This window comes from Misgurnus anguillicaudatus, chromosome 17 (genome assembly GCF_027580225.2).
Source record: "Misgurnus anguillicaudatus chromosome 17, ASM2758022v2, whole genome shotgun sequence".
Taxonomy (NCBI): Eukaryota; Metazoa; Chordata; class Actinopteri; order Cypriniformes; family Cobitidae; genus Misgurnus; species Misgurnus anguillicaudatus.
The window spans coordinates 26,424,833-26,439,886 of NC_073353.2; the positions used below are offsets into that span (position 1 = coordinate 26,424,833).

At 37.5% G+C, this 15,054-nt stretch overlaps 1 protein-coding gene across 1 annotated transcript in view; it reads left to right on the plus strand.

Annotated features, from left to right (window-relative positions):
• The first annotated feature begins 4,069 nt into the window (after positions 1 to 4,069).
• Positions 4,070 to 15,054, plus strand: part of plcl1 (phospholipase C like 1) — a 79,977-nt gene continuing 68,992 nt past the window's right edge. Inside the window, exon 1 of the mRNA XM_055214905.2 lies at positions 4,070 to 4,865. Within this exon, the coding sequence (XP_055070880.2) occupies positions 4,692 to 4,865 (174 nt within the window). The 5' untranslated portion in view covers positions 4,070 to 4,691. The remainder of the gene's footprint in view (positions 4,866 to 15,054) is intronic.

Below are 15,054 nucleotides of genomic sequence, written 5' to 3' on the forward strand. Positions count from 1 at the left end.
CCAACATCTATTATGTGTCACTTTCAGGTTTTTGTATTTATCATTGTGTCATAAACAACCCTGAGTCATACAATGGTTTGCCCATATGCCCAGTATTCAGATAGAAAAACCATGTCTGGGTTCCAGACCGGAAACCACTGCCATTCTAAGGACACACACACCTCTATGAGACATGAGAGGGAAATGTATGCCCCCTTTAAAGGAGCAGATTAGGAAAAAACAAAATATAGTGTGAGCACAGTGTGAAACCTTGACACAAATCCCTCTGGGAATGCAAATCACAAATGCATTATTTATTATTAAACTAGCACTACTGAAATGCTATTCATCTGACATATTTTTTCATCCGCGAATACCAGCATCCCTATCCTATACTAATAATTTCACTATTTAATCCCACCTCTGTTCCTTTGAGATTAAACTGGCCTACATCAATTGCTCACTGAGTCTGACCCATAATCCTGATTTTACCCTTGCTTTATTACAAACTGTTCTTCTTTGAGATCATAACTGATGAGAATGAGGTGCAGGTTTTAACATTTGAACAAAATCATTGCCTAACCTCTTGCCCACTCTTCCCCTCTTGTGGCATCTACAGGATCTCTTCTGATGTTCTCTCACAGTTTATGTTTAATCAAAAAACTAAAAAAAGAAACCTTACCAGTGACACTGTCTGCATACCACTGGTATGTCTCTTTCTTTATTTTATTAATATATGATTTGTACATTCTTGTAAAGGAACTAAAAATATGAATACTGAAACAAATGATTCATTGAATTTAATCAATTTTTTTAAGGTAAGTGGTTGCAATCAATTTATTTAAGCTACATTCAAACAAAAAAAGATTAGTAACGTAAAATAAAATATACAATTTTTGTTTAAATGTAGCCTAAACAAATTGATAATAATAATAATAATAATAAATTTAATTTATAATGCACTTTATATTTAGAAAAATCTCAAAGTGCTACAGGATAATAATAAATAAGAGACAATACAACAAGAAGAACATAGCGAGTCAGTTAAAAGCTCTATTAAAGAGGTGAGTTTTGAGGCCACGTTTAAAAAATCGGTGCTTTGAATATGGTCTTCCTTGTTTTATTTCAAGAACACAAAGGCACCTTAACTATTAGCCTCATGAACCATAATGGGAATTGAATCTTGGCTATAAAACCCTTGTATCATAACTCAATCTCCCACATTTGTGACATAGCACCATCTAGTGTTAAAAAGCTGGCATAATCATTGAATTGTATTTTATTTGTGCATTTAATTATTTAATATGAGAACTTAGATATATACTTCATGGCTATTATAGATCCAATACAACAACCAGTGGTAGTAATGTCTGTAAAAAAAATGACACTATATATGTACTATAAATATTTTCACTAAAGATATTTAATCATTAATTTGATACGGGCCCTATCCACAAATGTTATGTACAATGGTGTACAGTCATTTTAAAATAAGAAAACCAGAATCAGAAGGCAGAATAAAAACAAAAGCTGGAAAAACATATACATAGTTTTTTCAGATATGACATTTTAAAGTAGGCCTACTTTATTCACCATACTACTTCCCTTGGTTCACACATATGATAATAAGGACAAATATTTATTTTCTGCATGCACGTGTGTATAACATGTAATGTGTGTGTGAGTGTGTACGCACGCATGTGTGTGTATGTATGTGTTCTGGTAATCCCTACGGTGTGAGACTGCTCAAAGGTCCCCACAAAAATAATACGGTAATACCAGTCATTTTTGACCTTGTATGGACATTTTTTGGCCCCCCATGTGGAAAATATCTTATATTTCATGATAAATTTTTTATTAGATAATGTAAAAATGTAGAAAGTTTTTTGTGAGGATAAGTTTTAGGGGTTGGATTAGGGCAGTGGTTCTCAAACTGGGGGGGCGGGCCCCACTTGGGGGACGCAAGATGGTGCAGAGGCCCCAGTTTTATGTCATTTAATATAATACCTAAATTTATCATAAATTCTGTGTAATTAAACATCAGAAAAAGAAGGCTACAAACCAACATCACTATCACTTAATACGTTCTGTTTAATTTAAATTTGAGAACCACTGGGTTAGGGGAAGTGTACAGAATACAGTTTGTATATTTCCTTTAGCACCATTTGCATCTAATCAAATTAATCTGGCAGCCTCAGTAACTACCGGTAACCTCATATTTACCTTGTAAATACAACTAAGGAAAAACCTTCCTAATTTATTTTTTTATCAGAAAGAGAAGTTACACATAGACACGAGTCAATAGATCTCTTTAGATTCTTATCTGGGGTCACAAGCCCTGAAGCCAACTGAAATATTCTGTGTTGAAATCTTGAATTGTTAAAAATATTATATTTCCTTCCAAATGCTACCAAGAACTTTTAAACCTTACTTTGATTCTGACGAATGCTTCCTGCACCTGCTGCTATCTCATTCTTCACTAAACAGGGAGCAAATAAGGCGAGCTGAGGAGTGAAGGACATAGAGATAAGAACAACATAACCTTGACACACATGTGTAACCTCTTTCACCCGCATGGGCTGTTGAGAAATAACACACTCTTGTTGGATATATTGTATTAACCTATTATTAACCTCTCTTTACGGGAAACAAAGCATGCAAGCTAAATAAACATTTCAATCTTTTAGACATACAACTAGGCCAGTTGATTTACAGCTTTAAATTTATTTTTTTATGAGAATAAACGATTAATCCAAATAAATATTTATACAAATATTAGAGAAAGTATATTTTTTTAAAGAATGTGTGAAAAATATAATATGTAAAAACTAAGTTCATCCTAAATTCTCTGTAGTAATTCATATGAACCACTTGAGGGTGCTGTTGCTAATTTGTAAATAAAATGCACAACTATAGTTCCAACAATTAGTAGATGTCATTTTTAAGGGATGCATCTAAAATTGCTGTTATGGGGTTATTTTATGTTTACCAGGTAATAACCAGTGTAATCAGAATGTATATAGGCTATACGTTCTTTATATATTTGCAGACTAAACAATTTTTTTTTATTTTATATTAAAAATACAAGCAAAAACTTCTATGTGTGGACTGAAGTTTTGAAATCTATTCAGCAGAACTATTAAACTCGTCAATTTTCAAACCTTGGTGTCTCTAAAGAAAATAACCCAAACACACACCCACAACATGTTACACCAAGCGTCTACTTTTTCCTGGGCAGGCTGACCAAAACTTTCCCTGTATCTCAATAACGTCGTTCTCATAGAAAGGGCTTAGTTTAACCATGACAACATGACCTTATGGGAAAAGCTGCACAGAGGTGTTAGAGTTGTAAGTGCGGTGCTAATGACCCTCGGGTTCTGTCTATATTTCACAGAGGCCTTCTATGTACAGCAAGCCTGCAGTGGGGCGTCCCATGAGAGGGTTTTCACAATGTTCTTTTACTTTGCATTTCTCTGTGAGTTTTACAAAGCGTTTTTACATGCCACATAAGGGCACTCCAGATGCCAAATATGAAATGAATTGCAACATCCAACAGCATAATTTAATATATATTTTATAGTAAAACCTTATGAAGGTCTTTGAAAGACAGTCGATCAGGGACTGTCATTAATAATGAACTATATAAACCATGATCCTTTGAAAACAAGGGTTGTGTTGTTGCATTGTGGGATAGGCCTATGTTGTTGTACAAAACTAGGATGTTATACATTCTTCCTTACTACTTCTCAATAGTTTGATTAGCTTTAACCAAAATGAATGTAGTCGAATTGTATCAACACAAATAAAACATGTTCATTCAAAGTAGTATGAAAATAGTAGGCCAACGTGTTGATGTATCACTATAACGTAGCCTACAGACTTTGAGTACTACATACACTTTTGACACATAACACCAAGGATTTTTTTTTCTCCAAACATCTGGTAAACTCAAATGAGTAACATTCCTGAGTCACATACGCATGGCTCCTCCTCTCTGAAAGACGAGAGATAGGTTTATAGACAGTTAGAGCATCTGATTGGTCGTGAAACGCGTCAATCAAAAGCTAAAGGACACAAGGGGCGGGTTTAACGGAGTAGTGCCTGTGTCTTTGGCGTTACTCTCTTGACAAACCAAACCAAATCGACTTTCTATTCAACACGGCAGCGAGATGAGCTGAGCGACACTCTCTACCAATATCCCGGCGTTTCTTTAACATTATATTGAAACAGACCAAGAAATATATGAATATATCGAATACGCACATTTTAGGTTGTTTTGATACCCGATAGTTTTGGTGACCCACAGTTCATCTGTGAACAAATGTGGGTTTTTGCACGTGTCATAGCAGGTTGTTTGATGCGCGCTGGATGGATGGAGAAGTTAGTCACCGGCGGAGCTTGTTAACTTGTTGCGCGGTGATGCAAGTGTCCACTTGCGCAAGAGAATGATTCACGAGCTCGTTATTACTCTATGCGTTTTTATATCTGGTGTTTGATTGACATATGTTGATTTAGGATGGACGACAAGGACTCGACAACGGAACGATATTTATTCTCAGTATGCGCTTTTAACGTAAATTGGAGCTCCGTGCTATCCAAGAACGCGTAAGAAGTGTTACATGTAGACGTTCTTGGGTTTCGCATGTTCCAGTTCGTACACTTTTAATAAAGTAAAATCATCTGGACTTCGTTACCGACTATTAGCCGTTGAGATGTCGGAGTCTTATGAGGACGGGGTGTGTGGCGATGGAGCTCCTGACTTCATCCCACCGAGAGCGCTTCGATCAGGCCGGCGGAGTGGAGTCAGTGTACCGCTGATGGAGCGCGATGAGACGGCTATCCTGGAGTCAGTGAAAGCGGCACCGAGGAGGAGCAGCATCATTAAGGTAAAGGCGGGAAGTGTTAGGCTTTTTGCATACACGTATGAATTGTCAAGAGTTTAATAAAAGAAATCGTACTCGATGGATGAACACGATTTGAGATTAAAATCTAGGTCTTATCATTTGATTTTGAAATTAGGAGAATCAAAGTTTGATTTCACTCGATTTCAATCTAATGGTTTACTCAGCCAATACTAAAAATATCAAAGTTATATTTTTACACAATGTTCTTTACATTATGTAAGATGATTCATGTATAAAACAATAAATCACAAAATATTGACATCACCTTGGGTTTCACTCACAGACTGGGTCACAAAATGATCCAGCTATGTCATTTCCTGTGGCTCATTTGGTAACAAAAAGTTCATAAGGTCGGATCTCAGTGACCGCACATAAGGATGCTTGTATACAAGTACTCTTGTTAGGTTTAAACCTACTACATTGTAGTTACTTGCTCAGCTCTTAAACTATTAGACTATCCCACACCAAGAAGATTTTAGGGGTCTAACATGTGCATTTAATACCAAAAATTTTGGGGTTTATGTTTAGAAATGTGCATTTCATATTCAATAATAGATATCTCTAGTTATCTGTTATTCAACATGACAGGCATTTCTGACTAAACTTTCAAAGGCCACAAGTGCAAATCTAAATCAGCTTCTTAGGGAAAGGCTAATACAGATTGATAGCTGGAACCCAAAGGCATGTCGTGATATAGTTTGGGGGCACAACAAAATTATTAAATCTTGACATTTTCACTTTGTCTTTAAATCAACTGGGTTTATCTGTTGGGTAATGATAGGTAATGATTTTATTCCCGCAACATATTTGGTAAAGCATTGTGTTAACTTAACAGCGCAAAAGTCATCGCACGATTCTCAAAATGTATATCCTGAATTGGAATTGAAAGAAAGATGATTGTAAATGTAATGCAAATGTAATGATTTTACATGGTGTCCTAGAGACATGGCCAAAGTGATACCTTAAACCTTTATAAACCTTAATTAATTTGGCAGTATATGATTGAGGTTAATGATTGTTGGGCATCAGATATCTGGTAACCTAACCATAGTCATTTGATCTCCTTTCTGTCTCCCTTAACACAAAACACAGTGAAAAGAAAAGAGCCAGGGGACATTTTCCACAGAGTCGTTGTTACGGTGTTTAAACTGTAAGGCCATCAAGACCTAAACGTTCACCTGAAACTGCAAGAATATCTATGTGTGTATGCACAAATAAAGTAGACAATATAAAACAGCCAATGAGTGATAAAGGTGAATTTCTTTTTTGTCATAAATGACACTAATACCCATATGTACCACTTTAGAGTTTTCTCAGTATTTACAGTACATGGATAACCCTTAGCATACCCCGCTTAAAGGACAAGTTCGGTATTTTACATTTAAAGCCCTGTTTTCAGATTGTTTATGATGAATTTGAACAGTTTTGACTGAAATTTCAACATATGCAAATGCCCCGAGATTTTTCGGGTGTTTGTTGTTTCACCTCCTACCTCTACAATGGGTGTATAGGTGCACTGGAACAATCCTTCCTAAAATGCATTAAACTTTCATTTACAAAGACGTGAAACTCACCGAGTGGTCAGGGGTATTCACTGATATGCTCACACAAAAATCGCTGCAAAAGATGCTTTCCAACAGGTGTTATAGCATTTGTTGTAAACTTGTGGACATATTTTTCCAAACGCCTGACATCCGTACATTCTTCCGTTGAGAGCTTGAATAATAGACACTCCAGCCCAGTTGGTGGCGATAATCCGCCTTTGCCAATTGCAACAATACAAACAACGTTCCCGGCGCGGAGTAATACCGTACCTCACAGCACATCTAATACAAGTCAATGGAGTAGGACAAAACTGTTGGAATGCTTATTTTGCAGCGATTTTTGTGTGAGCATATCAGTGAACACCCCTGACCACTGTGAGTTTCATGTCTTTGTAAATGAAAGTTTAATGCGTTTTAGAAAGGATTGTTCCTGTGCACCTATAGATCCATTATAGATGTGGGAGGTGATACAACAAACACCCGAAAATTCTCGGGCCAGCATCATATGTCGAAATTTCAGTCAAAACCGTTCTATTTCATCATAAACAATCTGAAAACAGGGCTTTGAGTGTAAAATACCGAACTTGTCCTTTAATAATGTTTTAGACAATCATTGAACCAGCGTTATGAAGAAATGCGCCAACAGCCTTGACCCAGTCCTTTTCAATGAAGGTCAGCCCATTATCTTTATTATTTTTATTTTTAATGCATGGGTGCTGACAAGGGCCAGTTACCTGCCAGGTCAATAGGGTCAGTGCCCAAGTGCCTCTTACTTTATCAGGGGTCTCCGAAATTCAGAGGCCAGATCCCTGGAAACGTTTTACTGTAGGCTACATGAATTAATATATAACTGATATGGACAAACAAACAGCACCTGAATTAGCAGTGACTAGAAAGAATGTGAAATAAATGTTAGTTTTTAAATATATAGTTCTGCTATAGTCTGCCTTAGCTCAGTGACAGATGGCAAAGATGATGATGATGTCAGTGACAGGCAGTGTTGATGGAGCAGGGAGGGGGCAGTGTTCGTGTGACCCAGTCCGAGTTCTTGGTTCGGTTTGTTTCAGATCCAAAATATGAGTAATGTTCTCTGCCCTCAGCCAAACTGCATTGTTGTTTTTCTTTCTTTCTTTCTTTTTGATGCAGAACTGAGAACTAGTATCTCACACCTATGAAATGCAGATAATAGGACACGTTGCTTGCCAAAGCATCCTGTGTGCAGTAATGCATGCCCAAGGGCACACAAGCGTGATATGCAACAAGTGGAGTTAAACATGCAGCATCCATGATGAACTGAATAGCCTAAACCCTCCCTACCAGATGTACTGTACTACTGTACTATACTGTCTGAATGTCCTTGACATAAAGAGGCTTCCTGAATGTACGACCGTAGCAGTGCACAGTATGTATAGGTTTAATCAAGTGCTGTCTAAGATAAAAATTATATTTCATGCTGAGCACAGAGGTGATTTTAAAATAGATTTGTTTTCACGGTCCTTGGGTACGGGGTGACCAGGTTACGAGATGAATCTGCTGTACTGTATATCAGATTTATTGATAATGTATCGGTGTGGTGCTTAGTAGCCAATCGAAATAATAGCCAATTTTCCTGCTTGTTGTTTAGCTTGATGTGATTGTAATGGGAATATAATGAAGGCATTCTGCAAATTTGTCAGTAAATCTGTTATTGGAGTGCTGGTTGTTCAGATGAATAACAAAATTGGGGAAGTCCCAGTACACGGCCGTGGGGATCACCTGGTGGCTGCCCGCTTGTTTATTCAGCTTTCCATTTCAGCAGTGCTCAGTGCTCTGTATCCACCACAGTGCTTCACAAAATCTCTTCCTCTCATCTCCCCTTATTTGCAGCTGTAATTTAAGATACTCTCTCATTTCCTGTTCTCTCTGCTGCTCTGCTATTTTATGCTGGTCTGTGTCCCTCTTTTAACTCCCTTTTTACTCCCTTTCCCCCATTTATCTTTTGCTGTCTTTGTCACCTACTGATTTTCTCATGCTGACACACACAACAGCTCTGTTGCAAATCTAGGCAGCTGCATTTTAAAAGACAGCCTTTTAAGACTTTTGGATTATTGCAAAAAATAAGCTTTGTGTTTAACAAAAGCTTATGACTAGGGCTTGATATCGATTCAGATGTTCCAGATTTGATTTCGATTCTCGATTAGATTTTTATACTCAATTCTCGATTCAATTCAATGAATATAGATTTAATACAAATACCATATTTATAAAAAAGAACAGTGAACATAAGTTTACAAGTGTAATTAATAAAAAGAAATTAAGAGCCACAAACCTGTACATTAAACACTTTTATATTAGGTACACTTGGGTACATTAAAACAGAACCTATCTTTAATTTTCAAATGCATACAATTATGTTAAATACAATAAAATTTTGATGCAAGATGAAAAATGTATGCTGAAAAAAGTCAGAACAGTCTAGTGGAGAAGACTAGTAATTAGATTAACGTTAATCGTACGTTCAATGTTTGCGTAAATAAATCGATTTGTGGCCTTTGAAATTAATCGAGTTAATCGGGAAAAAAACGACCCCCACTTACACGTTTTGTTAATCGAAAAAAAAAAACTATTTTCCCCCCAGCCCTGCTTATGACACTTACACGTTTTGTCCAACAAGTTAGTCTTTACCAATGAACACAGCTTTTATGACTTTTGAAGTCAAGGTTCGATTTTTTTATATTTCTAGTAAACGCATTTACATTTTAAAATGTGTTCATCTGTAAAGAGACGTCATCTCTGGGGCACTCTATTTGTGTTGTATTAAAGCTCACCCTCCTTTGATCCATCACACCTTTTCTTTCCTGAAAATGTTCTGGCCAGTGATTGTTTAAAAAGAGTCACTGGCTTCTGGTCAAGAACAAAGATAATGGAAGTCCTATAACACTTTGTATGACTGACTTTGTTGTGAAGTGAGCCTCTGTTTGTGTATGCCGGTGTTCTGAACACAGACTGGGCTCTCTGTACTCCAGTGTCACCCAGCTACTGGTGCCACAATCTGCTGAATGATGTTATCCTACCTTTATGACACAAGCACTGATCGGGACAACTGTGGCCTTGCTTGTATTCGTAGGTTGGTTATGTGCGCATGTATTTATCTAGGTCAATTTAAATGTTTAAATGTGTAAAAAGTAATTAGATGGTATATAAGCAAGGGATAATGTACAACCAGCTGGTTGGTATTACGGAATAAATCTCAACAGGGTGAATAGGATCTCCATTACGAAGCGCGGGAAAGGAGCTTCCGACTTTAAGCCAAGACACAGTTTAAACAAGACAAACATAAAGTTTGGTTTAAAGGGGTCATGGCATGAAAATCTGAGATTTTTCATGTTTAAGTGCTATGATTGGGTCCCCAGTGCTTCTATCAACCTCGAAAATGTGAGAAAGATCAACCCAGTAACTTAGTTTTGGTAAACCATTCTCTGTAAGGGCGCACTCACACTATCCAAACCAAACCGCGCTCGGGCGCGTTTGACCCCCAAAGCCTGGTTTGTTTGACAAGTGTGATCGCTCTGTTCCGCGCCCGGGCGCGGATTGGTTAATCGCGCCACGGCCGGGTTGCAGAGGTGGGCCGGAGCGCGGTTCACTTGGGCTCAGGCGCGGAAGGCTGTGGTGTGAGCGCATTAGCGCCTGAGCGCGATTTAAAAGGTGAAGACGTCAGCTGCGCGACCACTCACCTTCATCTGCCGCCGTAAAAACCTTTTGATGCGCGCAGCGGGGTTACGTGAATGTCCGAGCTGCGCACGTGACAGATCAACTAAGCAATATGATGACATGCGAGAAGGCTGTCTGTAATCGCGCACCAAACGACTCCGAATAAAAAAAACACAGACTTATCATTACGGTGGGTTCCAGTGTTAAGAGAAAGCTTTACTTCCTGCTTTTTTCAAAACAATCGCATTTTAATGACGAAAGCGCGCCCGGACTCGGATCGATAAAAAGTACAGTGTGAGTGCGTGCACCTGGGGGAGTAGGGAGGGGTGACAAACGCGCTGGGGCATGGTTTGGTTTGGTTTGGATAATGTGAGTGCGCCCTAAGCATGTGAAAAAATAGGTAATTGAAATTTGGCTCCCCTTGTGATATCAAAAGGAGGTCTTATTATAATAGTACGGCCCCCTAATCTGCACTATCCAACCACAGCACTGCCATTTAGTCCAGAGAGGGAGAGACAGAGAAAATAATTCACAGCACAATTAAGTTTCAATTTCAACAAACCACCATGATTGTGATCGGTGTTTGCACTTCATCAGCTCATTTGCATTTTAAAGGACACGCCCAAAACTGCAAATTTTTCACACCTACAAAGTGGCAATTTTAACATGCTATAATAAATTATTTATATGGTATTTTGAGCTAAAACATCACATATGTGCTCTGGGGACACCAAAGATTTATTTGACATCTTAAAAAAGTCTTGTGACATGGCCCCTTTAACTATATGAAATATAGTCTTATATACAGTATTTTATTAAATGCCGTGTAAAATCAATTCAGACAATTGTTTCTAAACAAATAAATATTAGAAATGTATTGCTGAAACACATTACAAAAGACTTAACAATATGTAGTACTTTATCAAGATTTTGATACAATTTTATTTACATGGAGGTTTTTATAATTCAAAGTGATTAATAACACATTTTTCTATGTAGTGACAAACTGAGAACACATTTAATATCGGAGTTTTTTCATGTTTAAAGGGATAGTTCACTCAAAAATGAAAATAATGCCATTAATGACTCGCCCTTATCTCGTTTCAAACTTTTAAGACCGTTCATCTTCAGAACACAGTTTGGGATGTTTTGTGTTTGGTCCGAGGGCTTGTTGACCCTTCATTGAAAATCTATGTACGGTATACTGTCCATGTTCAGAAAGGTAATAAAAACATCATCAAAGTAGTCCATGTGACATCAGTGGGTCAGTTAGAATGTTTTGAAGCATTGAAAAAACATTTTGGCCCAAAAATAACAAATAATACGACTTTATTCAGCATTGTCTTCTCTTCTGCGTCTGTTGTGAAGCGCATGCGCAAGACTAAAGTTACATGACTGCAGTGATGCGAATAAAACACTGCTATGACCGCTTCACCCAACGGTTGTATTTAATATCACTGGGCCCTTAGCAACACCCTTAGCAACACATAAACATATAATGAGACAAAGTCTGAGAGCAGTTTGTTGTTTTTATTTGAGTTTTCATGTTTTTGTTCGCAGTCAGGGACTATTTTTTTCTAGTGCTTTTATTGATTTAACTTCATGAGAGTTGCACTAATATTTTTTTTTACTTTAATATTGTGTGGTAACCGTTTTATTAAAGCAATAAGGTACTCGAGGCAAGTGCTGTATCGTGAATAAGTAACGGCTGAAGGGGTTGCAGGCACTCCGCTTCTCGTCGTGCCTAACAACGCCCTTCAGCCGTTACTTATTCACGATACAGCACAGCCTCTCGTACCTTATTGCTTACATATAACATGGGGAATATAACATGTGTTCATGTTTCACGTGTAAAAAAACATGGTATTTTTCACACAATTTACTTATCTGTATAGCGCTGTTTTCACTGTCCTCAAAACAGGCTGATGTCTTCCTTGTTGTGTGAAGTCCCTCCTTCAGAAATACGTAACAAGTTCTGATTGTGTAGTTTGTTTAGTGTGTTGTGATTCGATAGCAGCTTAGCTTAGCAGAGCCGTTTGTGCCAAAGCTGGTGACTGACGTATTCATGTGGACGGAGTTTAGTCAACGAACTGTTTTACTGACGTCATTAAAGCAGGAAATAGAGGGCTGTAGTCCAAACCGGCCGTTCGTTGTAGGCTTTTAAAGAGGAATTTTATTGAAGAAAATATATAGCCTGGCAGTGAACTTTGAGCTTTATCATTTTACAGGTATTATTTATGCTATTATAGCAACATTACACACTAACTAGGGTTTAAAAATGGTATCAGGAAGAACGTGACCTTTAATTTTAACAAACTACCATTATTGCGATCAGTGTTTGCATATCATCAGCTCATTTGCATTTAAAAGGACACATCCAAAACTGGCACATTTTTGCTCACACCTACAAAGTGACAATTGTAACATATTATAATAAATTATCTATATGGTATTTTGAGCTAAAACTTCACATATATACTCTGGGAAAACCAAAGATTTATTTAAACGAGTCTTGTGAAATGTCCACTTTAATACGTACTTCAATTATGTATATTCATAATTTATTTATTTATTTGTAAGCATTAAATTGCATCTGTTAAGAGGAATGGTAGTACCTGGATAAGGCTGTGTTATCAGTTTCAGGCAGTTGCTATCAAGTTAAAAGGTTAGGACCTGAGTCTGAATCTGCTTAGAAAGAAATATACCGTTGTAGATATTTTATGACTCTGTGTGTCAGGAAATATACACATTTTTATGAGTAGATGCAAATTTTGACATTTTCATAGCTCTCTTCCTGTGTGTTTCAGCCAGACCGGCTCAGTTTCCTAGTACCTCAGGCTTTCTTCCATCCTAAAGACTTTTGTCCCATTAACATAGTTTTTTCTTGACATTTCCTTTTCCTAACTTGCTTTTCAGTGCCAGCTAAAAACTGGAGGGCAATTTTGCCATGTTTTGCTGTTTGCAAGGCAAGTAAAGTCGAGGCAAACTACTGCCAAACTGTTTATGGACAAAAAGCTTTTTTATAGAGAAACCTGAAGACTGTTGCTCGTTACAGAACATAATTTCTCAACCTTTTAGATGCTAATACGTTTTTGTAGCCTTTATGATTCTTGTGTCCATGTTTGATTGTTAAAGCAGCGTTTAATGGTTATCATCACCTGCTAACACAGAGAAGTTAGAAGCGGGTAAACAAAAAGAGGGCGAATTTCTGAGGTTAGGAAGAGAGATTGCATAGAGACTAAAATCTGCCTATAACTTCCTGTTTAGTAACACCCTACCCACAGCTGATGTTGTGTATGTCTGGTGAACACTTTTACTTACAATCACTTACTTCGAAGGTACATCCCCTATCCACCACTACTATAGCCTGTTATGAACTCACAGGTTTATGTAAAATTAAGGCAGCCAGTGACATGGATATCGAGTTACCAAGCAGCGATGAATTACGACTGTGTGCTTGGGTGAATACAGGAAGTACAGTATAACGGATGATATCATGAAAATATCAGAGAGCCAAATGAGAAGTTGTTTTACTGTCTGGAGGGGTGGTAAAATGGAGGGTTGGTTGCTTTTGGCTTGTTATCGGAGCACATAATGTACCCCAAGGCGGAGCTCCACATGTGACTGCTAAACTCAGATCAGTCGTATTGGTGCTGCTCACCCTGGTAGACCACAGCCCGGGATGTGGTCTTTGGCTGTGAGGGATGTTTGTGTAGTTTTAGATGTTTAGAGCTCATGCATACAAACACAGAATCGTAAACACACTCTATTACATGATTGATAGTAAATAAATGTGAGATGAGATGACTTGAAAAGGATACGTTTCTTCAGATTCGTCACGTTGTTTGACGTTGCATCTTGGAGGACGTTCTTACCCTGTCAGTGTGAAATATATGCAGTTCTGTTGTTCCAGCCTGTAGTCTGTCAAAGAAGTTTCCCAGCTCTCAACAGGCCAGGCATATTGGGCACAGCTAAATGCAGGAGGCAAATGTAATAGACAACTTTTTTCTTGAATACTGAATTACATGCTCATCAAATGTGTCGTGTTTGTCCCCTAAAGCAGTGGTTCTTAAACTGGGGTCTGGGGCCCCCAGGGAGGCCGCAAGATGGTGACAGGGGGGCCCCAGTTTTATGACATTTTATAAAATACATTAATTTATCATGAATTCTGTGAAATTAAACCAGTGTAAAGTGTAGCATGCAGCATTCAGAGTAAAATGCTCTAGCCAGTCTAACCCAAAACTTTTTTTCTATTGGGTGGGCGGACAGATTTTTTGAATGTAAGAATTTAACCTTATTAAACCATTTTATTTAAACAATACATTGCAAAAAAATAAATGTTTTACTTATTGTTTTGTTCTGGAATATTTACTTGAGAAGTGAAATGTCTTAAATGATTAATCAATATAATTTTTTGGGTGGGGGGAATTGTTACAGTATTGTCAAATAAAATATTGTGATACTCACTTTAAAGGTGCAGTGTGTAAATTTTAGCGGCATCCAGTGGTGAGGTTGTGAATTGAAACCAATGGCTCAGTCCACTGCTCACCCCTCGCTTTTGAAAGGCATTGAGAAGCTATGGTAGCCGCCACCAGAAAAACATTTAATTGACGGAGACAACTTAGTAAAAAAAGTTTGTCCATTAAGGGCTTCTGTAGAAACATGGCGGCCCAAAATGGTGACTTCCATGTAAGGGGACCCTCCGCGTATGTAGATAAAAACGTCTCATTCTAAGATAATAAAAACATAACTGTTCATTATAAAAAGGTCTTAATACACCCCTGATAGTATAGTTTTGTATTTTATCTTGCATTTCTGTCAAGAGGTCCTCCTTAAAATTACACATTGCACCTTTAACACGTTAAAATTTCCATCAGAAATGGTTGAAAATTGCAAAAAATTAAGTTACATAAATTTTTTTGACATAAATTGTTATA